Raw genomic sequence first — 22548 nt, forward strand, 5'->3', positions numbered from 1 at the left:
CTTCCTCCCCACAGTTTATGCAGAGTCAGCAGCAACATTTAAAGCGATTTATTCACTACAATTAAAGTAAGAGAGGTTCCCTTGGTGAAGAGTTGTGGCTCATGCTTGACCGCTTCCTCTGCAAGCCTTATGCACAAAGACCCATATGAGGAGCATGTGACATTTAATCACACACAAGAACCTGTAACTAATGCCCATCATGAGGTACACACAAGCAATCTGGGCAGCTGAGTCAGAAATCTACATGTCTTCATGCAAATATTTAAAAAAGATGCTCATTGCCTAACACCACATATGGGCTAAAAATAACCCAGGTTGTTTCAGAGCTTCGCCCATACTCCCACTTCCAAAGTATTAGGTCACACAATGTTCCCTCAACCCTAAGTCTCACTTGAACCTTTGACCATGTGATCTCTTTTTCTACACTCATCTTGAACCAAATGAACATTCACCACCTTTTTCTAAATGGGCTGATGTGAGTGTATTCTCACTGTATCAGTAACATGACCAGGTACTGAACGTTTACTTTGGATCTGCCATGTTGGAGTTCTGGGTTGTAGTCCTCATGTGGTCCCTGAATCAACTCTTTTTCTGCCTATATCTTTAAAATCAGCCTTTTCTAAATTGGTGCCCTCCAGAAGTTTTGGACTTCAACTCCTATCAGCCCAGCCAGCAGGGATGATTGTCAGGAATTCTGGGAGATGTAGTCCAAAACAGCTGGAGGACACCAGGTTGGAGAAGACTGTTTTAAATGAAACAGCAGCTCAGGTTTTTTATAATGCAGAGTGGGGCCCTGGATGAAAAGTGAAGTGGCAAGTTTCATAAGCAGAGCAAGTGAGATTTCAGTTCACAATTTCCTGTTCCATAACTCACACATCATTTCCTCAAGGCTACATGGCTATGTGTAACTAGATCCTTCTCTTCTCCCAGTTCTAATTTTCAAAACGGAGGCCAAATTTTCAGACACAGAGCTAACTTGTATGAGCTTCATACTTACGTGAACCTTGATATTTCTAGTTAAATTATTAGCACAGTAAAGGACAGGATCCTTCTACTGTCAAGGGGACATACACTCACATTAATCCACACCCGTACTCATACTTTCAGAATTGTCCTAAAACTCAGTTTAAAAGAGTGTCAACAATCCCATGGGAGAAGCATCACTGTGGCAGCATCAAGTTCTCCAATCAGGTTTTGTCAAACCATACCTGTTTGCAAAATCTCAGGAATCCGATGGAGTATGTCTTTCCCCATAAGCAACAAGTCCCATACATACAGCTTGACCTAAAAGCAATACATCAGGATAGCTAATTAATAAACGTTTAAATAAGGTGTTTAAATGGTTGTGATATTTGGTAGCTGTTAATAGTTTTCTTATGCTGATGGTTATAATGACTATATTACATAAAAGAAAATGAAAAATATGAAGGATTCAGATATAACATCTGAAGATTCGATAACAGACTGATGACTTCTAGCTTATAAAGAGAGCAGAGTTAAAAATCCATCTAACAAGTAAATAAACAATAATTTGGGCCCGTGCCTTTTCTTTAGGATGACCATATATGGAAAGGAGGACAGGGCTCCTGCATCTTTAACAGTTGCATCTTTAACAGTCGCATAGAAAAGGGAATTTCAGCAGGTGGGTGTCCTTTGTATGCATGCAGCGCCTGGAGAAATTCCCTCTTTATCACAGCCGTTAAAGCTGCAGGAGCCCTGCCCTCTTTTGCATCTGGTCACTCTAGTATAGCTATAGCAAGAAGGCAGGGCTCCTGCAGCTTTAACAGTTGTGATGAAGAGGGAATTTCACCAGGTGCTGCATACATACAAAGGATACCTGCTGAAATTCCCTTTTCTATGCAACTATTAAAGATACAGAAGCCCTGTCCTCCTTTCCATATGGTACCCGTATTTTCTTCCCACCATGCTTTAGAAACATAGGAAGTTGCCTTATATTGAGTCGGACCATTGGCCCACCATTGTTGGTAACAACTGGCAACGACTCTCCAGTGTTTCAGGCAGGAGTTTTTCCAGCCCTAAAGATGACACAGATTGAATTTAGGACCTTCTGCTTGCCAAGCAGATGCTCTGCCACTGAGCTATGGCCCCTCCCTTTCTCCAGGCATGCTATATTATACAGCTGCAAGGTTCAACCCACCTCCCGTTGGTGTTAGTGGCAGAACTCTCACTAATTTTAACAGGGCTGGATTGCTGGCTGAGGCATCTGACACCCACAAAGGGGCTTTTGCTTCTCAAGTGCACCAGATTCCACAGGTTCTTGGTGCGTAAAGAACTATCTGGGTTAATTGGAAAATAGGCAAAATGGCCTTAGGGCAGAAAAAGAAAAGACCGATAACTACTATATGCCTAAAATGAGGTGTTGGACAGAACTAGAGCAAAAAGGTTGCAAAATCCTATTTGTGTATGACCAAATGGCCTCACTTAGCTTGGTGTGGATATTGGTAAACTAGATGAAAGAGTCTTGTTCTATGTTAGGACACACCTGCCTCACTGTAGAGTTTTTAATGGCAGATGTAGGAAAAGTGTTGTGACAGATGCCTGCCTGCCTGCCCCCTCCTCCTCCTCATCAAAAGAGACAGAAGATGATAGATAGAAAGATAGATAGATGAGACAGTGAATACTCACTCAATAGGCTTCCCTCTGATCTCAGACATAATTGAGCTCTCCCCACCAAGGTACTCATAGCAGAGGCTAAGGAAGTTGTAGATTACAAAAGCTGTAGAAACGGATTAAGACAGAAAAAGTCACTCAGTATAATTAAACTACTTTAAAGGAAGTTGCCTTACAAAACCCCACAAAAGTGGGGGGGGCGGGGAGGAAGAGACCACTGACAGCTTTTATCAATTCCAAAAGAACCCCACATTTCATTTACTAGGGCTGTCAGTCAATTAAAGAAACTTAGGCCATGGCTAGACCTACCTGGTCTAGCATGACAGAGGGGTGAGGATCTCGCGATGTGGTTATCGTGAAATCTCCCCTCTGTCTATACGCGGCGTGTGACATCCTAGGAGGAACAGGATGTCGTGTCCGCCGTATTTTTTTAAAAAAGGGGATGGAGCGCACAAGTGCTTGTGCGGAAAAGGGTAAGTGGTTTTAAAAACAACAACAACCCCGATCCCACCCCCCTGCTCCTGAGGAGCTCTGTGCCCTGCTTCCGGCTCTTTGTGGTTACTTGCGAGGAGCCGGGACAACCCGTGATGCCTGCCCACATGTTCTGTGGTCTCGGGATCAGCCTGGGACCGCAAAAAAAGCGGGCTAGAAGTGTAGGGCAAGATCCCAGAGAAAGGGAAGGATCATCCTTCCCTGCTCCCTGGATCCCCTGTGTGTCATGTGAATGCACAGGTACGATCCTGGGGCGATCCCCGGGATATTGCCCCATCTAGCTATGGCCTTAGTGGATTGAATGTAATTCTTTTTATTCTATTAAAACCTTCATATTAATAAAATAATATTCTGAAGAAAAAAGCTCTCTTTCGTTTAGATGATGAACAAATGTGTCATCCCCTCAGAAGAGACCGTCCATCCTGTGTGAAGAGAAACACCTTTTCTAAGATGGTACCTGCCATCCATGGCTCTTGTAAGTATTTGCATTTCATTAAAAAAAATCTGCTCTCTAACTAACGGGGAGCACCCTTTTAATGGATCAAAAAGTTTTTGATTGATTTACAAGTGGATGATGTCACGTTACAGGGAGGCCACTAATGACAACAATGGCTGTAGCAGCATAGTGATAGGTGACTTACAGGGTGAAATTGCTAACCTGTTGCCACTGGCCGGAGTCAATGAGACAGCAGAGATGCTAAGGTAGGCAAAGACAAAGCCACAATGGGATACGGTCTCTTGTGATGCAAAAATAGGGGGGGGGGATATCCTTCCCATCTTTACATAATGACATTAGAAAGGACTACACGTCAGCAGGTCAGTGTTTGTACCATCCCACAGCTAACCCAGGTAGGCCACCTTCAGCCTACAAGCCAGGTTAAAGCCTTCTATAAAAGGAGATCAATTTGGAATTTCAGCTCTAACTGGTACATAACTAATCCAAGCAAAATACACAAAACATCACGCCCAGGATCCACATGGTATATATTCTCAATCCTCTTTCACCAGTTTTATACCAGGCAAGTTATACAATTATTTCAATATGAACATTGACCTGCTCTTTCAAAACCTGCTCTGTGATCATAGGAAAGCATGACTTGCTCAAATTTCTTTCCCCTTTCATTTTAAATGCCATTTCTAGAATCACAGTGCTCCCTAGTGTTATTCTGGAACATTGATGGTTTACTTATTGGGGAAGTACCCTTAACAAGCCAGTTATACAACTTCCTGGTGCATTTTCTGCTTAGTTTAAGGACTTTTTATTCAAACACTGGCCAGGCACCAAACTGCTGTGTTTGAACAGGGAAGTAGCAAACACTGAGATACTCTAGTATGAGCCAATGGGTTTTGGCTCCTGCCAATGGTCACATTAGAAAAGAAATATAATCATAGCGTGGGACTGCAAAGTTCTGTTGATAGGGGAATCAGTACAGGCTTCTGCCTGTCTGGAATAACGCTAATTGTGGTTGAACCTCTCCTATGACAGGACACTAGGAGAGCTGTGAATGGGGAAGTTAATGATTCAAATCTCATATAAGTTGAGAACGCAGTACTTGGCCCTCCTTGTGCAATTTGGGGACCATAATATCAGCATACAGGACTGTTTTTAAGAGTACTGAATTGGTGTGTGTTAACACTTTCAGCACTCGAAATGTGGTAACTAAGGCCATAGCTAGACAGGGCAATATCCCAGTGTTCGCCGTGGGATCATCCCTGTGCATCCAAATGATGCACAGGGCATCCCAGGAACAGAGAGGGATGATCCCTCCCTTGGCCCAGGATATCGCCCTACAGTTGTAGCCCACTTTTTCCACTGTCTCGGGGACTGCGGAACGTGTTGTCCAGTGTCGTGGTTTGTCCTGGCTCCTCGCGAGTAACCACAAGGAGCCGGGAGCCAGGCCCATCGGGGGTGGGGTGAGTGGGGGTAATTAGTTTTTTTTAAAAAAAAAATTACTTACAATTTGCACATGAGTGCTTGTGCGCTCCATCCCCTTTAACAAAAAAACCAAAACGGTGGGTGCGATGTCGCACGCCACGTGTGAACCAGGGCGACGATCTCGCGATCATAAAATTGCGAGATCGCCTCCCTCCGACCCCCCTCATCTAGCTGAGGCCTTAGTGCCTAGATTATCATCAACCATGTTAGTCCTAGGTTATGAAAACTGTATGCATAGGAAAACATATGCTCCACTAAAGTGATAGGTCAAAATCTTGACGACTAAGTCATTTTAATAGAGCATAAACTATTTAGTTAGTAAATGTATGCCTCCTAACTGGCAGATTCCCTTGGGGCAGTTCACGATCATCTGCATGAGAAAGCAAAGGGATGTCAGGAACAACACTTCACTTAGTCCCTATTTAGGCTATGGTTTATACCAGGGATGGGCAACTTGTTGCCCTCCAGACTTTTTTTTTTTTTTTTGCCTACAACTTCCATCAGCCCAAGTCAGCATAGCCAATGTTGAGGGATCATGGGAGTTGTAGGCCAAAAGATCTGGGGGGCCCACAAGTTTCCCACTCCTGGTATACAGTGAAATCTATGAATCAATTCCTGCTTTGCCAGTTCATATCCATTGGAATAGACTTCTTGAGAATAGCCACTCTCACAACCAAATGGATCAGCCTCTCCCTATGGTCTCATATTCACTTACAAAATTATTGTATTTCAGTTTTGTGTATCAGATGTATGCCTTTTATCCTTCTCCACTATTTGGCCAACACAGAATATTTCAAGCAAGGATTCACACTTGTTTGTTGAGATGCAAATGTGAGGAGCCCTGCAAACCTATGCACATTTATCTGGGAATAAGTTCCATTTAATACATAGAATAAACCTACTTCCAAGTAGACATGCAAAGAAGTCTCTGGCAACAATACTGCCAACATTTCCAGTTTAACATGATATTCAAATAATCAAATAGTTACTACTTTAAGATTTCAAAATCAATAAAAGATTCAACAGAAAATTGGGGAAAAGGGTATAGAATTGTTCTGCAAGTTCATGCTGAGCACTGAAGCACAACAATAAATTTAAGGTCAAATGCTGGATATTTTTATTACATATATCTTCAATCTTTAAAAACTGTATTGCTGTAAAAGGACTAATTGTATACAATTAGTCCTTTTTTCAACAATACAATTTTTATAGATTGAAGATCTATGTAACAAAAAATAAAAACCTTTTTCTATTTTCCAACACTAGAGACTATCTCTTCTTTTTCATTGGATTCGCATAGTGTTTTTTTCCCCTCCTTCATTTTGACAGATATTTTTATTAACGTGTTTCCATGGGCCGTCTTTCCCAATGGAAAAATATTTGTTGAAATGAAGACAGATCACTACTCTCCTGCTTCCTGTTTTTCCTATAGATGGTTTTGGAACTGTGGGTGAGGGTTGTTGTTTTTCCAGAGGAGAGACAACATAAATTCCTCTCAGAGGCTTTCGATACCATCGACCGTGGTATCCTTCTGGATAGGATACCTATCCTGTCTGATACCTGTCTGAGCTGGGAGTTGGAGGTACTGCGTTGCGGTGGTTCTGCTCCAACTTGGATGGCCGATTCCAGAAGGTGGTGCTGGGGGATTATTGCTCTGTGCCGTGGCTCCTAAGCTATGGGGTTCCACAGGGCTCTATCTTATCCCCTATGCTGTTTAACATATACATGAAGCCGCTGGGGGAGGTTATCTGGAGATGTGGACTGAGGTGTCATCAATATGCAGCTCTACCTTTCCTTTTCATCAAACCCAGGTGAGGCAGTGGCTGTTCTGAACCAGTGCCTGGGCACAGTAATGGACTCTATGAGGGCTACCAAACTGAGGCCTTTGCTAGACCTAACTGAAAATCCGGGGGAGAGGAGGGGAGACCTCGCATTGTGAATAACGCGAGATCTCGCCCTCGTTTACACATAAAGCGCGACGACCTCAAGAAGAGAGGTGTCGGTCCACAATTTTTTTTATTTTTTAAAGGGCCGGCTGTGCACAAGCACTCGAGTGACTAAAGGTAGAGGGTTTTTTTTTTTAAAAAAAAATGATTTCCCCGCTCCCCCCACCTTAGCCCTGATGGGTGCGGAGCCAGGAAAAGCTGCGGGAACAGGCCACACGCTCGCGGTCTTGGGCTCAGCTCGAGACTGCGGGGAAAAACGGGCCCAAAGTGTAGGGCTGCATCCCGGGGCCAGGGGGGATGATCCCTCCCTGATCCCATGATCCCCTGTGCATCATCTGGACGCACAGGGGCGATCTAGGGTATCAGCCTGGGATAACCACTGGACTAGCTAAGGCCTGAGACTCAATCCAGACAAGATGGAGATACTGTTAGTGGGTGGTTCATTTGTCCGGTGAGGTGATGTTTACCCTGTCCTGGACAGGGTTGCACTCTCCCTAAAGGATCGGGTCCATAGTTTGGGGGTGCTGTTGGATCCAGAACTGTCACTTGAGGCACAGGTGAACTCAGTGGCAAAGAGCACCTTTTATCAGCTTAGGTTGATATATCAACTACGCCCTTATCTGGACAGAGATAGCCTAGCTACAGTTATCCATGCTCTGATAACCTCTCGTTTGGATTACTGCAATGCGTTATACGTGGGGCTGCCTTTGAAAATGGTACGGAAACTTCAGTTGGCACAAAACAGGGCAGCACACTTACTAACAGGGACTGGCTGACGAGACCACATTACGCCAGTCCTTTTCCAGCTTCATTGGCTGCCAGTCCAGGTCCGGGGCCCAATTCAAAGTGCTGATATTAACATTTAAAGCCCTAAATGGCTTGGGGCCAGGTTATTTGAAGGAACGCCTCCTCCCATATGTGCCTGCCCGGACCTTAAGATCATCCACAGGGATCCTTCTTCGTGAGCCCCTGCCAAAGGAAGTGAGGCAGGTGGCTACGAGGAGGAGGGCTTTCTCTGCTGTGGCACCCCGGCTGTGGAATGAGCTCCCCAGAGAGGTTCGCTTGGCGCCTACATTGTTTTCCTTTTGTTGCCAGCTGAAGACTTTTTTATTTTCTCAGTATTTTAACACCTATTAACTTAAATATAAACTTTGCTGTTTTAATTCCATATTTTAACCTATATCCATTTTTGCTGTGTGGTTTTATCCTGGTTGTGCTTTTTATATTGTATTTTGTATTTGCATTTTTAGATTGTTGGTTGTTTTTATGCTCTTCATGATTTCAATTTTTGTGAACCGCCCAGAGAGCTTCAGCTATTGGGCAGTATAAAAATGTAATAAATAAATTAAATAAATAAAAACAAATAGGCAGGGCAACACCCATCAAGATACAGGCCTTCAAGCTGGACAAACGGGCAAACTTTAGCATGTGGGCTGACCCTCTAAGCAGATGTTGTGATGTTTGCAAACTCCCTAGGCGAGGCAATGGGGATAATAGCTGTTGCTAGGAGATGAGTTTCACAGAGCAGCAGGCTTCCTGCTACGCCTTTGTATACATACACAGCGAGGGTAGAGGAATGGGAAAACCAGGCCAAACAAAGATGGCCTCTGGATTGTGTGCGCATGCAATTGCCATCTGTTATCACATCCCCCACACATTGTCACAGGCGTGAAGCACCCTGCTGGTCCCTCAAGCAGATTAAGTTGTTCATGTGCCCGGGGTCCTTCTACGTAGAAAGTATTGCATTATTATCATACAAGGTGAGACGTAGTGCAGGATGCAACCACGGAAATCAACAGCAAGCTGAGGCTCGCTGAGTACAGCTTGTTCACAGGGCTGGTGCCAGACTCTAGTGAGCAGTTGAGCATAGTGCTGCCTCCTGACTGAGCCCCCACTCTTGTGTGCCCAAGCTGCCCACCTGCCTGTCCATGGTGATTCCAGCAGGGCTGGCTGGGAGAGCGAGGAGGAGGAGGGCGGCAGCTGCACGAGGCTCAGAGGTTCATGGGCCTTTCTGAACCTGTGGGCCATCAGCAACTGTCCACCCATGCTGACCGCTGATGCTGGGCCTGTTGGTTCAAAAAAAAAAAATCACCCTCCCACCAAAACCCCCCAGAAGTTAGCCCAACTTTTATTTAAAAAAAAGTTAGCAAGTGATGTAGGATGAGTATTTCTATTCATTTGAGTCACTGCATTCTATTTGAAGATCCAGAACAAGAATCGTTTCCCACTTATTTAAAATAGGAATGCCTTCTTGATGTCTTTTTTCAGCTGAACATAAAGAACATCTGCAATGAATATATCTGCACCACTTTCAGATAGAAGGTTCTTTATGTTGCTTCAGACATAGGTTAAGGAGAGAAAATCTTGTTATGCGTCCCCTGGTCTCGGAATAGGACACATGGTCTTGAGGTCATTCACAAATACATCCCTCTGAAGAACTTCAGGAGTTGCATAAAGTAAACCACAACCAGCATGCTTTTTAAAAGCTGGTATTTTGCTGTATTCAGGATAATAGTTACGATAACCTGATGGATTATAGGGACCAGAGGAATGCACAAAGTCTCCCTACAAGACATCATTTAGAGATCTGGGATTAATAGCTGTCAAGAGACAGAACCTATCCCCCTTTCTTCCTTGGCTCCAGTCTCTGATGTCTGGCTTGTCCCGTCAAGCCCCAGGTAGAGCAACTGATTTGGTAGTAGTCTGCTGAGAAAATTTAGTCATATTCTCCTTTCTTATCCAATGGGAAATTATTGGCATCATCTTATGAATGAGTCACCAAAATGGAAAGACCTTGCCTCGCTGCATCTCCTTAGTGTTTATGCTTCTGCGTTAACGTGACAATATGGTTGGTTTTCATCTGAACGACTTTCTTATACCACAGGGGAAATGCCCACAGATTTATTTACTTATTTTGCTTTTGTTCAACTACTACCTATCCATTTTCATCTGGATCCTTTTTCTGCTGTAATGAGCAGTAACTACAGCCAGCAGTCTGGCATCCCCTCCCTCCCACATCACTGTTGCAGACTTCCTTGTATAACTTGTCATCTCACCATTCTATCAGGACACAAAAATCATCTTTAGCGTGGTCATGATCTAGTAGTTGTATAAAAGTCATTCTTCCCCACAATTCTAGTCTCACATACAAAACACCCCCTTCCCTCTACCCTGTTCCCATGCCCTCCCAACAGCTTACCTTCATAGCAATCCCGTACAGTGCCAAAGTAAACATAGTACTGGTCATTGGTGAAGAAAAGGAGGCTGAGCCATGAGTCGACAGCATAAATGGGCACAATGAAAAGGATCCGGACAATATAGCGTTGCTCATTGGGGCAACTGTAGCAGCGCAGGTGCATATAGATCTGGATGAGAGAGGATGGAGAGAGGATAAGTGTCAAATCATGTCACCGTAAGCGGGAATTTGTTTAAATTCTGGCTTACCGTGAGTGAGGCAGCTTGCTAACACGCATGGCTCAATCACTCCCACTTGACTCCTCCTGACAGCAGGAGCAGCTGAACAAGTCAACTCTCTATTTCTGGCTTGGTTAGCTTGATGTCCAAACTGGGAACACTGCCTAGTCTCTAGGACCTCCAGCCCCAAAAGCCACAGTCATAAGCCAGGGATTGTTCTATTGTCATTACAAGGTTTACCCTCATAATCACCTATTTATCATTTCAATAGGATGGAATCCAGGAATACATACACACAAAAATAACCTGCTATTAGTTAAATGGCAATGATGGTGATGCTATCCTGTGCCACTTTTTCAATTATAAGCCAAATGTATGCATTCCACAGTTTCAGTACACTGCTTTTAGAAAACCAAAAGTTGCATTGCTGTCACTATTTGAAGAAGATTTTAAATGTAAAAAGGAAACTAAGGAATTGATAACGAATTTGTTGATTGCAGCAAGATTGATTGTAGCTAGGAACTGGAAGATTCAAGGGGAATATTCTATTGAAGAATGGTATAAAGAAGTATGGGATATAGCTATTAATGATAAATTAACAAGTAATATTAAATGGAGAAGAGGTATAGCTAAATCAAATGATTTTGAAGGAATTTGGAAACAGTTCCTAATATTTGTGTTTTCAAAAGGAAGTGGGAAACCACCAGCAGAAGAAAGTATGAGATTCTGGAATCAGGAATGAGATCCCGAGGTGGGGGGTGCACTTGTAAGTTATTTTGATTATGTTATTAAGATAAGATTTTGTATTCAAATTGAACATTATGTAGTATGTTGTTGTTGTTGTTGTTTTTATGTGAATGTAAATGTGTATGTTTAAGTATTGTAGAAAATAACAAAAATTAAAAAAAAAAAGAAGAAAACCATATGTAAGAGTGCACATCCACACCACAACTCTGTATGGTAGTGAAACCCTTGTGATTTGATAATCTCACCCTTTTGTAAGATTTTACATCTGTAGTAAACAGAAGTAAGAACTAGCGTAACAACACAACTTTAATCTACAATATGTTATCTGCAATGACATATAAGGGAACTACATGTAAATTATAAACTCTGTCGTTACATCATGCATAAACAAAGATTTGACCAACAGTTTTGTAACTAAATTGAACCACATCTCTGAAGTATTTTATACAGCTAGTAGCTTGCCTCTATTACACGTTAAAATCTTGATCAACTAGATGCAAATTGGATGAGGAATGTATCAGGACGTTGGTTATAAAAATAGTGCTTTTCTTGGCTGTCTTTGTTTCCAGACAGCAGTAGTGCCGGGAATGCTAACACAAGAACAACTTCAACAGAAGAGGTGCTTGTGTGTGTATGTATGTGTGTGTGAGTGAGAGAGAGAAAATGTCTGTCTGTGTGTGTCTGTGTGTGTGACTGGCTAGCTTAAAGATCATATCTTTCTCCCTTTGCCTTATAATCCAGCCAATTGCATACAATACAGTGCAAAGACACTGACCATTTTTGTTTAATTGACTCTCAGACTTTATAATTGGGGTTTACCAGGGAGATGGCTCTGCTGCAGCAATCACAAGAATAAAGAAGGGAAATGCTGCACATTCAGGACACTCATGGCACAAAGTAACCCAGCATCCCACCTCTGAGCTGGCCATTACTGGTTACTATATAAGAGCTACACCATGAGAGAGAGAGAGAGAGTTCTGCTAGATCAGGTCAAAATTTCATCTAGTTTCCAAAAGAGGCCAGCAAGAGGCCTACAAGCAGGACATGAAGGTAATAGCCCTTTTGTCTGTCTTTAGCATCTGCCTGTAAACACATAACCATTCAGTGTCAACTGAAGCCTTTTTCAGCAGGCCTTTGGGTAATCAGTTGGTTGATGTTTTCAATTTTAAAATTATATCCGTTTTTATTTGAGTGTTACAACCTGCCCTGAGATCACCTGGGATGAGGGGCAGGACATACATTTTATAAATAAATAAGCAAGCTATCATGGGCAACTTGTTACCCAGGACTGCAGCTCCCATCATCCTCCATCACTGGCTATGCTGGCTAGGGCTGATGGGAGTTGCAATCCAACAACATCTGGAGGGCCACAAGCTGGCTACACCTGATCTATACATTGATCTGTCCTCCATGAATCCCTCCCCTTTTAATGCCATCAGAACATAAGAAGAGCCCTGCTGGATCAGACCGAGGGTCTGTATAGTCCAGCACTGTTCACACAGTGGCCAACCAGCTGTCGACCAGGGACCAACAAAGCAGGACACGGTGCAACAGCACCCAGTAAGGCAGTCTTACTGCCTCGGATACTGGAGGTAGCACATAACCATCAGGGCTAGTAGCCACTGATGGCCTTCTCCTGCAGGAGTTTATCCAACCCCCTTTTAAAGCCATCCAAATTGGTGGCCATCACTACATCTTGCATGCAACAGCTGGTGAAATTTCCTCTTCATCACAAAACTTAAAGTCGCAGGAGCCCTGCCTAGAGTGACCAGATACAAAAGAGGGCAGGGCTCCTGCAGCTTTAACTGCTATGATGAAGAGGGAATTTCACCAGGTGCTGCATGCATACAAATGAAACCTGCTGAAATTCCCTTTTCAATGCAACTGTTAAAGATACAGGAGCCCTGACCTCTTTTCCATATGGTCACCCTACATAACAATGGAGAACTAGTGGGACAGGAACTCACTCCCCCTCTTACACTCCAAAGAGCAATGGCTTGACTAGACTGAGGAGCTATTCTGATTCATAAGTAACCAATCCACTTTTGAATCTCACTCAGCCAGTTGCTTGCTATAGTAGTTCTCTAACTGATAGTCACTTATCTATTCATTAACTCACAAGTGCTAAACATAGGTTGATAAATTGCAGGGTTTGCCTGTGTTACTCATCATACAAGGACACCATTAGAGAGGATTACAAAAGAGGATGCTAAATTTGACTTGTACGGTGCATCGGCCAACCTGATGAATTACAGAGGTCAGACCTTATAGCTCAAAAGCTGTTGGTGGGAGGGGAGAGAGAGAAAACTCCCTTCTCTTCAACTCTGTGCAACTAGATTTGCTGAAGTCATTTGTACAGAGAGTTCATAATCAGAAGAGACATTTTTGGCTCATCGTTTTTAAAGCTGTTATAGTGGTTTCAAATGTATGTACATATTGCATGTTTTTGTGGCTTTTAATTTTTGTATATTGTTTTTAAGTGTTTTTATCTTATGTGAACCTCCCAGAGAGCTTCAGCTATGGGGTGGTATACAAATGCAATAAATGCCAATAATATTATATGTTTTAATCAATTATATGTATTTTATGGCATTTGCATTTGTGTTGTACCCCACCTCGATCCAGAGGGAGAGGCGGGTAACATAGAGAGAGAGAGAGAGAGAGAGAGAGAGAGAGAGAGAGAGAGAGAGAGAGAGAGAGAGCAGAAATTTAAAATAATGGGCTGCTCATTCCATGTGCTAAGAACGGACAGAAGTACAAAATTGGAAAATAAAGCCAAGGGGTTATTAAATCTCAAGAATCAGGGCTCATCATCATCTCCATGGCCTTCTCCTCTCCCCACCCTTAATTAAATGTACAGCGTTTCTAAGCCAGCCAAGTGCATTGCTTACATACCTCTGAAGATGAAAGACTGATTACTATTTAGGATTCTGGAATAATGGCCCCAGGGGCTGTTATAACAATCTGTCTCATAGCCTTAGCAGGTTGACAGGAAACAAACTTGATCTTCCATAACTCCTTTCCCCTACAGGTTACTGCTTAGATTCATTGTTAGGCAAGACATGGGCACTATAAGCAAGAAACTAATTTGTGGGCAGCTTTCTGCCAACTGTAATCTTAGGTACATATTGGCACCACCTGCACAGTTCTGTGGTTTGTTTATCTCTCACACACAACAGAACAACAAAGTCCTATATTTTTTTCAATAGTCTAGCTGCTTTTATCCACATTATTTCTACTCTCAATACTCAATGAAACAGAGCCATCTTGCCGCTGCGAACACTTGCCATGCATATCTCCAATAAACCACCATACTGCAACTAAAATAAAAAGTCCCCTCCTCCTCGTCAATGCAATCACATGGGGGCTTGATCCAAACTATAGTTTTGAGAGCTGGCCACATCTGTACACAATGTGGGAATAGAATTGAAGGTTGCTCCTATATGCTAAGGGCCACAACACCACGCAAGCGGATAGGGCTTGAAGCTAAAAGTAGATTGTGCTCTGCCTTGATATGACAGCAACCACTTTGGGCAACAAACTCCATCCATACAACATGATCCAAGGATGCCATAAAGCAGAACAGGCAAGGCTACAACAATCCTGACACGCTGCCATCAGCCCAGTAAATGCAAATGTTCACTCTCCTGGGCTACTTTTCAACAAACCAGCTTAACTTACTTCACATCTCAGAACTTCCAAGTCTGCTATTGAAACAGTGATCATAGCAGCCTCACATATTAGCTGCATTTTAAGGCTAATTCTCCAAAAGTCATCCCCTGAGGGTAGGGATGTGAAATATGCCAACGTAAAGCTGGCAAGAATGGGCATGGAGAACATGAGTCCATGCTTCCATTTTTCCACAGTTGAAGGTGTCTGACTCTTACTTCATGGGGTGCATTTATGGAGCACAATTCAAAAAGCTGAAGGGTCTTTGTTTTGTTTTTTACCTGATGGCAGGTGATTAGCAGAGCTGTCCACACAAAGAAACCTGAGATGGCCTGAGCAGCTGTAGTCATTAGGAATATTGGTTGCTCCATAACAGTAGGGCTGCCATCCTCAGGCGGCCAGGATAAGTTGGGGGCTGCAGCAGGTGTGCTAGCTGGGGAGCCCAGCTCAGGCACCAAAGCGACCCCAGTCCCTACGATCATCATGTCTTTTTTAGTCACTTCGTAGCTGTGGGTGCTTCAAACCTGAAGGGAAAGAAACAACAATAAAATATGTCAACAGAAAGAAATCAAATTGAAGCACTAAGGTACTGTTGTCAAAATACCTCTTCTTACAGTGATCCTGTAGTTTTACAAAACTTTTGTATCAGACCCCCCTAAATGACTTCAATGATAAAGACACACAGAAAACGTTTGGGAGAAATCACTTTTGTACTATGATACGCAGCCTGGCTATTCTTTAGCCACAGAAAACACAGTGGGGAAGACAATACTTGTAGGAAATGGTTCTAAATTGAAACTGTGGGGAATTCTAGAAAATTGCCTAAAAGCTGTCCCACATGCTTGATACTCTAATTAGGACAATCAATCATATTCCTTTCTGAAGCAATTACACAAAGAGTTGCAATATTTTTTTTTAAAAAAAAAGCCTCGGGTACAACATTACCTTGGGACTACCTTGGGATAGTACGAAGAAACTGAATGCTTCTACATCAAGTAAGCAGCCTTCCCCAACCTGGTCCCCTCCAGACATTTTGGACTACAACTCCCAAGATTCCTGACAACTAACCATGTTCACTGGGGCTAAGGGGAGTTGAAATCCAAAACATCTAGAGAGCACCAAGTTGGGCTGTAATACTCTCTTCTCTCTAGTGACTTCATGAAACAAGATCTTCATACACCTGGGATGAGCAGACTTCAGGTTTGTGGGATCAACTTTGTTTTTTACTAGAACCCCGAGTCTACCAATGGCAGCCAAGATGCAATACGTTGGCCCAGGGCAGAGCCAATCACCTACTCCATCTCATGAACCATACACTAGGATGGCCTGTATGTACAAGTACAAATCTATGTCTGATTTACTACAGCTTGCAGACTCTAAAAGCCTGGTTAAGGAAAACCTTGTTTTGTTGTTGCCAAGATACTCTTGCTGATCCTACTGTCAATCTACCAGCCGATTCTGCCAAACAGGAAGAAAAATGACACGGAGCACCAATGCTCCAGCTAAAGACTGGCTTTACAAGGTATACTGTATTTCTTCGATTGTAAGATGCACACTAATTTCAGTTTCACCAACAGAAAAAAACACCCTAAGACACACTTGCGATTCTAAGATGCACCCCATTTTTAGAGATGTTTATATGGGGAAAAAAGTGCATCTTAGAATTGAAGAAATAGGGTATGTGTGCTCAAGCAGCATACAGTACTCAGCAATAGATTCTTTCATATGGCTAGTCTGTTTACTCAGACATTTTAGCCTGGTGCCCTTTATTCTGGATGTAATGGTATCCATCACATTGTGCTATAAAAACTGAAATTAGCAAATCCATTCAGAGTATACTATAGGGCAGAGAGGGAGGGAGAAAATGACCATGTGTTTAGTTGGCAAAGATACTAAAATAGATAGATTTTCAATCATATTGACCTTTCAAAGTCTCCCATCTGATTCTGAGTGTTCTGACAGAATCAGAAACGAAGTACAACATGGTAGAACAAACCCCAAACATCTATGGCTTAAATGCTCATTATTTTACTTATTTAGAATATTTTTGGATTGCCTCCTCCACTCAGAGTGCACTCAAGACAACGTAGAATAAAATGCATACAAAGATTAACAGTCTCCTAAAGGACACTAAGGAGGTGTCCAGCCTAGCATCCCTGGGGAGGTTGTTCCACAACAGGGGTGCTGCTATACAAAAGACCCTATTAAAAGTGCCCACCAACCTCACCTCTCTAGAAGTTGGGACATGCAACAGGCCTCAGATGATGAACACAAATTTCAGGCAGGCTCATACAGGACGAAGAGGCCTTTGAGGTACTCTAGCCCCAAGCCATTTAGGGCTGTATAGGAAAGAACCAGCACTTTGAATTGAGCTCAGAAACAAATTGGAAGCCAGTGACAAAGTTTGCTACCGCGTTTTGCACTAGCTGGAGTTTTCAGATACTCTTCAAAGGCAGCCCCACATGGAGTCGATTACAGCAATCTAAATGCGAGGAAATTAAGGCATGGATCACTGCAGCCAGATCTACCTTCCCACTTTAGCATTTGCTATGTTCACTGTAAGGATCACACTCAAACTGAAAAGGTGTGTCAGCAGTTGAGAGGAGCCGATAGTCCTGAAATGAGATTATAAACAAAGTAATCTTGGCTCTAGGAAGTCAAAGATGAACAGAAAATTAAATGTACTTTACCTATATTATTGATCTCTGTGGGTTTAAAATGCAGAAGCACAAATTTGCAAAAGGTATAAAAGTTATATACACAAACGGGAAGATTTGGAAAACTGACTATTTCTATATGCAGTGTTATCTGTCATTATCAGGCCAGAAGGCTATAAAAAGAATGAAAGAGATGAAGCCAGTGTTCTGTTTTCTTCCTACTTTACAAGAAAAGAGCAAATAAGGTAAGCACATAGGGAGAAATAACTGGACTCCTTTCAAAACGTATCTATTTTGTTGTTAAAGATGGGCCAGCAGCACCACTCTAGTTATATAACAATTCCTATTCCAGTTCTTCTTTAATCTAAGTCACTTTCATTACTGAAAATTGTTTCTTCTATTTGGAGAAACATCTTTCGTAAGTGGTCTTTGCCCACTGATTTCAAATAAGTCTGCATAGAATTACAGTCTAAGACAGGACTACAACAGTTATAGCCCAAACCATCTAAAGGGCAGCAGATTGCCTATCCCTGGCCTAAGATGTATGTTGAAAGCATAAGAGGAAAACGGGGCTAGTGAATAAATAGTGGGCTAAGGTGGAGGTGACTTACTGGTAATAAGGAAGAGAGACAGATAGGACTATGAAAGTTCAAGTGTTGCAAAGAAGTGGGTTTTGAGGAGGGATTCCAAGAAGGAGATGAAGTTGAGGAACAGTGATACTCTAGATCAGGGACAGGGAATCTGATGCCCTCCAGATGTTTTGGAATACAACTCCCATAATTCCTGACCATTGGCCTTGTTGACTAGGGGATATGGGAGATGAAGTCCAAAACATCTGGAAGGCATCAAGTTGCCTACACCTGCTCTAGGTATAATATGACAGATTGCGTGAAGACTGGAGTCGGAAAAGAAAAGAGAAACCAGATGAGTTTGCATTGTACGGAGCAGAAGAAGCAAGGAAGAAAAATCTCAAGGTAGAGAGAGAATGGTCTCCCAATAACTAAGTAGTTCTACAGAAAGAGATGAGGCTTGGAAAACTGAAAACAAGGTGGAGATTGTGCTCAGCAAGGGCAGAAACTTGTGCTGGGTCTGGAGGAAATTGGTTTCCTTCTGACAACATTCTAAACCTTTGAAAATGCCATCGGGCACAAGTAGAAGGTTTTTGCTAAGCTTATGAAACACACTGGTAGGGAGGATTTACCACAGATGTGTGTTTAGCCAACTGAGCTTGAACATAAAAAGTGGAGAAAACTAACCGATATTTGAGTAAAGTTGAGGAAATAATGTTCCTCCATTCTGTTAAGATGCAAAGATGCTAAAATATCTTGTAAATTACAGCAGTGTTTACAATAAGGGAAAGGGTGTGTGTTTCAAACAGCTCCCTACAAACAGACATAAACTAAGGGTGCAATGAACAAAGTCAATGAAGCAGTATACAAGTAGCTTAAATAAATGAAAAAGAGTGCAACCTTATGCATGTTTAGACAGAAGTCAGTCCTAAAATGCCCAGCATTAACCCCGCCAGCCATGCTAGCTGGGGAATGCTGGGAGTTGTAGTATTTTTTTTCTATCTAAATATGCATAAGATTGCACCCTTTTTCATTTATTTAAGCTACTTTTATACTGCTTCATTGACTTAGGATAAGTCAAATCAGGCCAAAAGACAACACATGAAACATACACTTGCTGATGCTTGAAGAGAATGCTTGGTATATTTTCAAGTAATATTTTCTTACCCCTGCTTAAAAGTATTAAAAAACATACCTATGTGTAACTTCCATTCCACCAGAGATACAACAATGGTGGAATGGAATCAGATCCCTAAAGATACTTGACATTGTATATTTAAGGTTTGTGGCATATCTGGGAGCAGCAAAACCAGTGCAGAAAACAAAGCAAAACAGCAAAGGGTTTCACAAAAACCGTAAGCCAGTTGGCACCTTTTTCTCTGCTTTGGTATAGTGTTGAAGTGCTAAACTAGTCATGAGGGAAACTGCCATTTAGAGAAGCCTTGGGACTATCAAAGACTTATTTTAATAAATAAATAAATCATGGAACAGCAGTTAGAACAGAATTTGATGAAAATATTCTTTTTCATATAATTGCCTTTAGCTCAAGTCTATCTTTAGAAAGTGATCCAACCACGTTAGTGCTATTTCCATGCATATTTCTATGCATGTATTTTAAAAAAACATACGCTGCTTTTATTATAGCTGGAAGAAGTGCTTCACACACTCAGCCATAGTAAAACAAGAAAGGAACATTCAAGTTGGACTTCTACACCTGTTTTTCTATACTTGTTATAGCCGATGGAATGCAGCTCTGGTGCGTATGAACTAGTTGCTCAGAACTAAAACAAGGCCCGATTAGGCATAACCATGGCACAAGGATCTATTTTCAACCTCTAAGTGAAGACTCCCTTATAAACCAGACTCCCTTATAAACCAGACATTGTTAGACTGCAATTCCCATCATGCCTCGCTAATAACTGTGTTGATGGGAGTTGCAATCCAAAAACATCTAGAGAGCCACACACTCCCCACCCTGCTATAAACCCAGGACAAAGAGATTATTAAAGGCAGAATAATTATTATCAGCAGTAATGCAGGTGGATATTTTGACAATCAGTGCCCAGGATAAGTCTATTTTCCTTCTCATTCTATCTAGATGCAAGCCAGATAGATAGATAGATAGATAGATAGATAGATAGATAGATAGATAGATAGATGGACCTCAGAGCCAACCTGTTTCATTTTTTCTAATGAGCTCCATGTTGCAACCCTTGGGGCTAACAGTAAATCATGCATTTGAAGACTAATCTCAACTGTGGGAAAAAAAGTTTGCATTATAAGAACATAAGAAGAGCCATGGTTGATCAGACCAAGGATTCAACTAGTCCAGCTTTCTGTTTACACAATGGCCAACCAGCTGCCTGTGAGAAACCCACAAGCAGGACATGAGTGCAATAGCACCCTCCCGCTTGTGTTCCCCAGCAACTGATGTACATAGGCATATTGCCTCTGGCACCAAAGGTAGCATATAGCCATAAAGAGTAGTATCCTTTGACAGCCCTAACCTCCTTAAATTTGCCCTTTTAAAGCCATCCAAGTTGGCAGCCATCACTATATCTTGTGGAAACAAATCCCATAGTTTAACTATGCGCTGTCGGAATAAGTGCTTCATTTTATCTGTCCTGAATCATCCACCAATCAGCTTCATAGGATGACTCTGGATTCTATGATTATGAGAGAGGAAGAAAAATGTCTCCCTATCCACTTCCTCCATACCAGACATGATTTTGTACATCAATAATAATAATAATAATAATAATAATAATAATAATAATAATAATAATATCATCTTATTTCTTACCCGCCTCTCCATTCTGATCGAGGCAGGGAACAACAGTAAATATAAAATACATAAAACTGAATTAAAACATAATATATGTTGTTAAAACATCCTAAAAGCATTTTTAAAACATCCTAAAAGCATTTTAAAACATCCTAAAATTACACTGGATAGGCCTGCTGGAAAAGCTTAAATGCTTTCTTAAATGCTGATAGACTGTTAAGTTGACCAGTCTCCTCCGGCAGACTCATGTCTCTCCTTACTAACCTCTTTTCTAAGCTAAACAATCCCAGATGTTGTAACCTTTCCTCATAAGGAAGTTGCTCCGGCCTCTTGATCATTAGAGTTGCCCTTGTATGCACTTTGTCCAACTCTACAATTTGGTGTGATGACTAGAACTATACATATATTCCAAGTGTGATCACATAATAGATTTGTATAAGGGCAGTAAGATATTGGCAGTTTTATTTGTGATTCTTTTCCTAATTATACCTAACATGGAATATGGAATTTTCTCATTTTCTCTAGTTTTCTCCAGGTTCGTGCCTCAGAAATGGTAAAATCACACCTCCACACCTTTGCTTCAGCTGACTCAAGGGTTGTTTTGTCATATATCATGACATTATGGCATATGAAACAACACTCCAATATCCAGGCAGAAGGCAAGGCTGCATATACTTCGGTTACTGAGCAAAATAATGCTCAATATAATGATCCCTTATGACAGTAGGTACTCTTCACCTGTCCTATATCTTTGGGGATCTTACTCCAAACCAGTTCACATTATCTTCTGGTCTGTATGTCCACCGACACCAACCAGGCTGCCTGCTTGTGATATAATTCAGCTATCTGCACAACAAACTATTATTCAAACGCTGCTCTTGTAATCATACTGTGGAGGACTGAATAGCCTGAATACTCATGAGATTTTTGTCCATTCATCATTTTTTTATCCGAACAGCTGGCAGTATGCTCGATGAAACAAAAGACAGAAAATGCCACTTGGCATTTAATTAAATGGTGTGTTTTTTTAAATCAAAACAAGAGGTTCTCTGCTGTAAATGGTGAAAAGAAATGAATATCAGTAACTGTTTTGTTTAGTGAATGCTCAATTTCTAGGTAATAACAGATTTTTAATTATGTGCATATTGAAAAGAACTCTACACTTTAGACATGCATTAACTTTACTTTCTAGTTTTAAGTTTCTTAACTGATCCTAGGAGAGGAAGATGAACTTTACCTTTCCTTCACAGAGAACAGCTCCATCCACCCATCCCTGTAGCTGCATCCTTTAGTCTATTTATCCACTTGCCTGTGTCCAAAATGTTCTAAACCAAGGCAACTAATTCACTTTCCACCAACATCTTTCCTCCATCCCTAAATCAGATATGCTGATCAACAATGAAACCCATTTACCATGAACCACTATGTTTCTCCAAGCGAGTTTTTCTGCTCTATTAATTTCTGCTGTTTCTTTCTCCATCTTTGTGTGTGTGTGTGTGTGTCTCTGTGTGGACTGACCCACATTATAATAGGTCAGCAAACCACAGCCAGTCCCCTTTTTTGGAAAGAGACAGGAAACAAGAGGAAAGGGAGGAGGCCAGTCCCAGTTCACCACTCTTCCTTTGAAAACAGGATCAAACGCTGCTGCTACAGGGTGTGTCTGTTTTCCAGAATCTGTACAACAATTAGCCTATGCATACTA

General features: G+C 41.8%; 1 protein-coding gene across 2 annotated transcripts in view; it reads right to left on the reverse strand.

The window, feature by feature from the left end:
- The window catches only part of TMEM184B (transmembrane protein 184B), a 40991-nt gene that overhangs the window by 13441 nt on the left and 5002 nt on the right, over positions 1 to 22548 (reverse strand). For both annotated transcript variants that reach the window (XM_063133542.1, XM_063133541.1), the window contains exons 2-5: positions 15117 to 15359; positions 10205 to 10370; positions 2647 to 2737; positions 1209 to 1284 (exon numbers count right to left, since the gene is read on the reverse strand). In XM_063133542.1, coding sequence (XP_062989612.1) covers positions 1209 to 1284; positions 2647 to 2737; positions 10205 to 10370; positions 15117 to 15320 — 537 coding nt within the window. In that variant the 5' untranslated portion in view covers positions 15321 to 15359. The remainder of the gene's footprint in view (positions 1 to 1208; positions 1285 to 2646; positions 2738 to 10204; positions 10371 to 15116; positions 15360 to 22548) is intronic.

The sequence above is a fragment of the Elgaria multicarinata genome, chromosome 9 (genome assembly GCF_023053635.1).
Source record: "Elgaria multicarinata webbii isolate HBS135686 ecotype San Diego chromosome 9, rElgMul1.1.pri, whole genome shotgun sequence".
Lineage (NCBI taxonomy): Eukaryota > Metazoa > Chordata > Lepidosauria > Squamata > Anguidae > Elgaria > Elgaria multicarinata.